General features: G+C 45.1%; 1 protein-coding gene across 1 annotated transcript in view; it reads right to left on the reverse strand.

Annotated features, from left to right (window-relative positions):
* Positions 1–4,506, reverse strand: part of LOC104497244 (zinc finger CCCH domain-containing protein 7B-like) — a gene marked incomplete at its 3' end in the record, with an annotated part of 20,309 nt that extends 15,803 nt beyond the window's left edge. Inside the window, exons 1-4 of the mRNA XM_010140477.1 lie at positions 4,454–4,506; positions 2,082–2,115; positions 908–1,105; positions 6–73 (exon numbers count right to left, since the gene is read on the reverse strand). Coding sequence (XP_010138779.1) covers positions 6–73; positions 908–1,105; positions 2,082–2,115; positions 4,454–4,506 — 353 coding nt within the window. The remainder of the gene's footprint in view (positions 1–5; positions 74–907; positions 1,106–2,081; positions 2,116–4,453) is intronic.
* Positions 4,507–7,322: the final 2,816 nt, after the last annotated feature.

A 7,322-nucleotide genomic window follows, 5' to 3' on the forward strand; every position in this document is an offset into this window, starting at 1 on the left:
AGAGCGCTCGGATGTTCTCCTGGTCAAGACTTAAAGCCTTCTCACTGTCTTCCAGTGCCTTCTCATACAACCCCTGCATGGAAGAGACCAACTGGCATCAGCTGAGGCACAGCAGACTAACCCCTCCTTCTGTGTGAAGGCAAATGTTAATCTTTCAGCAGAAAACCGAAATATGAAAGGCAGCAACACACAAAACCTACAGGAACAGAACATTTTGTTAAGCCTTGCAAAACTCCAACCACTTCAAAAGTCAGTGAATGCCAGAACTTAGGCTGCTTGAGCAACCTTATCTCGTCCCCCCCTCTACCTTGGGCATGTTACATTTGACAGTCTTTAATTTTGCGACTGCTTGCTGATTTTTTTCACGGGACTCAGCGCATCCTGTTCAGGATGAACCTGCTCTGGGGCTGTGCCATAAAGGAAAGCTGTTACGACTCCTTAGGAAAATGGAAGCGCACAGTCTTTTAGAGCCCGAGTATTTTCAGAATCCTTTTCCATATGTGTGCTTAAAGTTCTGTCAAGGTCCAAACCCTTCTCACTATCTTCCAGAGCCTCACTTCAGGAAGCAGGAGCCTCCAGAGCAATACTCAAGAGTATTCCAGAGCAATACTCAGTACTGGAAAGCACTGGATAGTTCTAACTCCTCATAAGCATTGGCTAGAACTGCACTGTCAGTACCTTAACCCTGGCCTTCTCTCCTTCACATCATTCCTCTGGTCTTACAAGATACAGTGTGATAGTGGGAAGATATCAAGAGGTTTCTGTGTGTCATTGTCTCATACCATGTTGGAACAGGGAGCTGACAAAAACAACTGAAACAACTCTTGAAATCTTTTCCACCTGCATGGCACTGTAACCATGACGTCCTCCTCCCTGGCCCCTGGGGATGACTTAGGAAGACACTCACCATGGCAAAGTAGCAGGCAGCTCGGTTGACATGCAGCTTGCACAGGAGTTCCTTTGGGATGGTCACCTCATCAGAGGCTGCATAATCTGCCACGTTCAGCCCTTCTACATACTGCACCAGCGAAAGCTTGAAATCCTTCTCTCGAAACAAATCATTGCCCTCTGCAAACAGGTTTCTAACCAGCTTCTGCAAAAAGGCCTGGGCAGCGGGGAGAGAGCAAATAGACTGAAGAGGATATTCAGAGTCAGGAGAGGTTTCCCAGTTTCACAATTTCCCATTCATTTCCACACATTTTAGCAAACTTCCCATCCACTAAGATTCTGCTGCTTCCCCACCCCCCTGTAAAGCATCAGTCTTCTTTTAGAGAACAATTCAGGCAAATTTCCTTTCTTCTTTAACACGTGACAGTGCAAACACCCTGACTGCTTGCACAAAAGACAGACCCTGGAGAAACACCTGATAAACATCAGGTGCTACCCCCCAGGGCTACTGGCGCCTCGGAGTCTAGACTCCCTTAACTGCCTCCTTGTCTGTGTTGACCGAAAATGACCACAGCTCACACTCGACCAGCGTATAAATGGAGCCCTGCCGGAGAACCATTTTGAGCTGGTTCTCCTCGGAGCAGCAGGCAGTGCAGTCAGAGACTCTCCTCTCGGATCAGGACACTGGTCGAGAATGCTTCCTGGGATCCCCTCAGATTAGGATGCTGTCCGAGTGTATCTCTCTGGGATTGAGTGACCCTCACCCTGGCGTTGGTAAGTGACCCTTTTGGTATCTCTGAGTGGGAGATTCTCCCTTTTCATCAGGGAGGCGTGCACACTTTGGTTCATCTTCCTTAGAGTGTGTTCTTCAGTGTCGAGGACTCTGCTGTGCAGTAACACATTCCCAACTGACATCCAAACCTGTAATTAATTTGGTCAGTCGGAGTGCCAGGCAAATTTGATTGCATTAAATCCATGTTTTTTTGATAGCTGCTGCCGTCTGTTTTGTGGGTGCCTCTGCAACAAACACCCCTTTCCCTGAAACCTGTCATTGTCAGAACCTTAAAACTGTTAAGTTACAGAAAAAAAGTGACAGACCATTCCACTTTTGGTATGTTAACTAAAGGCCACGCAACAGAACAAATCTTGGTAACTAGAGGGTTCCCAACTTCAGAAAACAAATTCGTCATTACCTCATAATCTTCTTGGCTTAGGGGTAATGTGGACCTGAAACAAAGAAGAGAAAATGCTCATGAAACAGGCATCCATACTAGCAAGGGCTTTTGTCTGATGAAGAAAACTTTGTGATCCTGTGTTGATGATCTCAGCAAGTTACTGAACATTTTACCACTTCAAAGGCAGCTGGGGTAAAGAGAACACAATTAGGGAGCATTAAGCTTAGTAATGCCCACAGTAGTGTCAACAGATGGTCAGGTCCCAGAGGGATTTCAGACTAGAAGAATCTTATTCTCAGCCACTTTCTGCACATACACAATCCTCTGTAAGGTGCCTTCAGACAGCCACCTTAAACAAAAATCTTTGAGAAAGTCCCTTGAAAGACTGTCATGGAGAATCAAGTGTATATCAAGTGCATCTGGCTCTAATGAGAGGCGTCAGACTGGCACTCCAAGACATCCTCAAATCCTCTGTGAGACCAAAGGTGTACAGTAATAAATGCAATCACTTTCATCTTCGTTAACTCCGCCACATGCCTTTAGGCCTACTCCACAAGAGGAAGGAAGAAAACAGTGCAGGTTCGGGAAGTCATTTAACTCCAGCTGTCTTGGCCAAGGCTGCCAGGCTGTGCCACAAAACTCTCAGTGCTTGTGTGGATAACACCTACCCCACAACAGCACCAAGACTTAGGAGCAAGGTTTCATCCTTCAAATCGGACCATCCAAGTCACCCAGGCTTGGTCCACATGTATTTATTTTTTCTCTTTCAAGAAGAAAACAACAGGCTCTAGAGAAATCCTTAGCACCTTTCATAGCTCTCCTCACCTTTCAAATACAACATTGTATACATGATCTTACTGGTCAGAGAATAAACTTTCCTTTCGATCTCACCTAAGCTAATAATAATCTGCTCCTTAAAATTAACTACAGGAAATGCCATGGCTCTGTAAGAAACATTCATTCTGCTTATAAAATTGGAGTATACCCCTTTCACATCAAAATGTGAGAAGGAAATAAAGAGGTGTTGTTCTTGTATCTAAAAGAAGCCGATGAGGTAAAAGGGAGGTAGTCTCGTTAAATGAGAAAGGAGCCAAAAAGCAATTAAAAGGGAGAAAAAGCTAGATAACCGGCCATAAGTCCTTGAATGTGTCAAACTTAGGTTAATTGGGATGGATGAGTCTTTGGGAGCATCACTGCGCTTGCTTAATATACTGTTGAATATTACTTTCTCCTCCTAGGGGAGGCATAAGTCCGCAATAATGAGACATGCGATGCATGAAGTTGTATGATCTAAAGTTATCTGTAACATGTAATAGGCATTTCGGGTAAGTCTGTAACTCTTGGAGTACCCAGCCGACGGGGAAACAAGGGAGGGATCTTTCAGCCGGGAATAGGGTATAAAACATCATGTATTTTTCTAACAAAAACAAGCTGACAAATGACACTGCCCCAGGTTCAGAGTTCAAGATACACTCCAGAAGCATGAACAATACCCCATATTTCTAAATTATCTTATTTCCAGGCATCTTGCACATTTTTATAAATGTTACCAAAATAAATCTAAAATAATTCCCTCTCTAAAACCGAGTTATCAGCCCCATTTAGTCTGAGACTGGGGCAAAAATATCATTGCCATGCCACGGTGGATAAATATGTAACATGACTTTTTTTCCTATTGTAGATGCACAGATTTCAGCCATAGTAACTGCAGGACTCAAAGCAGATCTTAGAAAAAACCCAAAGCAATCTGATTACAGTCTTACATGGAACCTGGACCTGAGTTTGAGGCCTTTGCTAGCTCAAAGAGAAAAAACACTACTGTACTTTATAAGGAAGTACTTGGACTTGTAACCAGTACATAAACAACAACCTCAAGGTCTAAAAGGCCACCTGATATTCACAGAAGAGTGATCTGAGGCACCTATCAGGTTGGTAACTATAAAAGAGCCCAGGTCATCTATTTCTCCTACAGGCACCATATGGGGTACCTGGCAAGCAATTCACCTTGCTTTCCCCATCTACAAAACAGACACACTATCCTCCTTCCTAAGAAAGGTGGGACCACCTTTGTTGAAAGAGCACGCTGTGATCTTCATGCTGAAGATGAAGTGCTTGGTCCAAGTACTTAGCATTATGCTGACTGTAAAGACCATCCTGGAACTGCAGTGGAGGACAAAACCCAAGGAAATTAAAATAATAGAATTTCCAGTTAGAGAGCTGGCAGGACAAGAAGCACCCTGAAGAATCAGAGTGAAAATCCTCAGGACCAATTATCCTTCCCCCATGCAGCAGACCCAAAGTGGTGAATAGGAAGAACTCAGTTCCTGTAATCCTCAATATGAAGACAACCACCTCCAAATCTACAGGAAACAATAAGGTTATCTACTTACTGAATGAACTGAAGTCCCTTCTCTATTTCTTGTTTTCTCTTCTGTCTCTCCATTATAGTTCCTGCAGAGGAAGGAGAAAAAGAAACAACACAAAATGAGTCATTTCAGGTCTTGCTGGCAATTAAGCAGCACAGTATTTTTTGTGTGCCTGAATTTACTACTAACAAAATGTTCCAGACCAGATGCCCTGAACACTGAAGTCCATGATTTATCTACACTGCAGATACAGAATGGCAAGCAGCTCACTACCACGTATCTGCTTTTTCTCACATGCCACCGACAGGATACATGGGCAAAGAGGAATTACTTCAGTTTGAGCTCTCTACTTAGGCTGCTAATAAATAAAGCAATGGAAACCAACTGTTATCATGACTGCCTTCTAGGAAAGGAAAAAAAACCCAGCGAAACAACATTTCCCTGGTACTGACAGTCATTTCAGGAATTTGTGCTGGTACCCTCCCATAATAAACAATTCTGACCACTACTGATCTGGGCCAGATTTAAACTGGCTTCCTGCACAGCATACAAAACAAGTATTCTATGTAACGTATATGGAGGCATAGCACAAAGAGAGATGCGAAGGAAGGAGATGGAATTGCTTGCTGCGGTCCATAGAAAGGGTTAGTGATGAACCTATGCAATGGGCATTACTTGCTAAAAATCAGCAGCCAAGAGCAGCACAGACTTGAGAATGCTCCCTCCGAGAGGGAACAGGGACCCCACCCTGCAGCTTGGAGAGCATTATCACCCACCTCCTTTTCACATTAAGACCATCCCCATCACTCTACAGAGTATCTATGGCACATTCCATATTCCATTCAGTCTGAACAGGGTGAAGGGACCTTTAAGGTACACGAAAATCAATCCCAACAACTCAGCAAGACCTTATTGATTCTCCTCTACGTCATGCAAAATGTAGAAGAACTGATACCTGCCCTTTGCCAAGAAGGAGAGTTGGGGGATGGGGAAAAGGCAAGAGCAAGACCAGAAGGAAGTTGTAGCAGAAGGAAGAAAGAGCTTCAGTGACATTGTGCAGTTTGTAAGTCATCAGGCATTAAACTTCAGAGCAACCTGGTCCAAGCAGCAGGTACACTTTGAGCAGCTGCACTTGGAACAGGATGGGCAGTGCAGCAAGAAAGGGAAAGCCAAAAGACAGGGTGAGTGATGATCAGCATCTCTACAAAGGCTTTTAACAGAAGCGACAGAGGAGGTAGACTTCAGTACAACACCAACAGAAGGCCTGGAATGGTTTATAAATAGCTTGGATAATGAGCAATCAGGAAGAAAGAAGGAAATTTAACAAGGAGACTGTATGATCAGAAACACTACAGGCAGACAGGCTTGAGGGGTAGAAAAAGAGACACAGGCAATTCAATTGATATTTCTCCTTGAATGAAATTCTACAAAGACAGAAGTGAGGGAGAACAGACAAGGGGAAGGTGAGCAGTAGGAACCATTTCCAACAGACAGCAGTGGAAGCCACAGAAGAGGACACAGCTTTGTAGGAAAACCACAAGGGCCATCAGAGACAAGGGTGGGGGAAGAGCCACAAAGGGAAATTACAAGAGAAAAAGTGGGGGTGGGTGCAAAAGAGTCGAGTGGACCTTCATACAGGCTCATGGGGGAAGGCACAGGGAGGAAGTAAAAATTTCTACCTGTCTGCTCCCTGAGTGCACTAACAGGCTTGAAATGCCCCAAACAGCCTCACGTTTGATCCCCACTCACGCATCCTCTGCTGATAATCCATGAGCTCCATTTCAGATCAGGTGCAGACACACTGCTTCGTCTGAGCTATACTGTAGGTGGGCCTGTCCTCAGTCCTATCTCCTGGACAAACCCTGGACCTACACTGCAGGCAGCTTGTCTCCAGTCTTGTCTCTGGCACCATCTCCTACCGCTGGACTCACTGGGTGGACCCTGGACCCAATTCATCACCTCGTCTTCTTTGGGACTGTTGATGGACTCTTGCTATCAGCATCTTTCTTGTTCTGCCCGCGCTGTTCAGATATAGTAGGACTGTAACCCAGTTATTGAGGGTACTGCTGGTTGCTGTCATCACCTTTGGCTCCTAGCTCGTCGTCCCTGGAGGAGCAGCCCTGCCCTTGCTGGTCCTTGATATAAGCTGAATTGGGGCAAAGTTTTTCCTACTGTATTTCTGGGATGGCAATGACTTCACGCTTGACCAACTTCCATGAAGAAATAAGTGAACAGAGATGCAAGTGGCAGGTTCTAGAGCTGATGCAGGAGCTCAGCCCAGGCTGTATGCACTCTTCTCCAGGCAAAAGACTCCAGGATGTGCTAGTCTGCAGTCTGGAGTCTTTTGCTGGCTGCAGGTTGGCCACCCCAGTGATGCAGCAGAACATGTAACTGGATTCACTTCAAGCTGGAGAGAACAAAACTCAGGGAAGTGAAGCAGCAGCCCACAGATCTGATGAAAAGGGAGATTATTGGTGACTGTGAGGGGGGGAGCAGTTGAACACTGGCTGGCCATCGCAAAGTCAATGGCTGCACTCCAGATATGCTGTGGCTCATTTTCATGATTGTATATATCCACAAAACAGATCACCTTGAAAAGCTTCTGATATGCACGGCCTACTACAACCTCTGCTCTCTGCTTCGGAGCTCAGCTTTTAAACCACTACTGCAAGGAACGAAGAAGAGTTAGACTAGTGGTAAAGGCTCCACAATGTCTTCTTCCTAGAGTTACCCATTCCTCCTTGCATCCTGGAGCTCCCCTTCTGTTTTTTTCTCTGTTGAATGCCACCATATCCAACACGCACATCTCCATCCTTGCTTCATGTGGATGGCTGACCAACCTACTGCATCTCTGTAAGTCCCACAATACAATGTCGCGGTTTGAGAAGGGGGG

This window comes from Buceros rhinoceros, unplaced genomic scaffold (genome assembly GCF_000710305.1).
Source record: "Buceros rhinoceros silvestris isolate BGI_N320 unplaced genomic scaffold, ASM71030v1 scaffold827, whole genome shotgun sequence".
NCBI lineage: Eukaryota > Metazoa > Chordata > Aves > Bucerotiformes > Bucerotidae > Buceros > Buceros rhinoceros.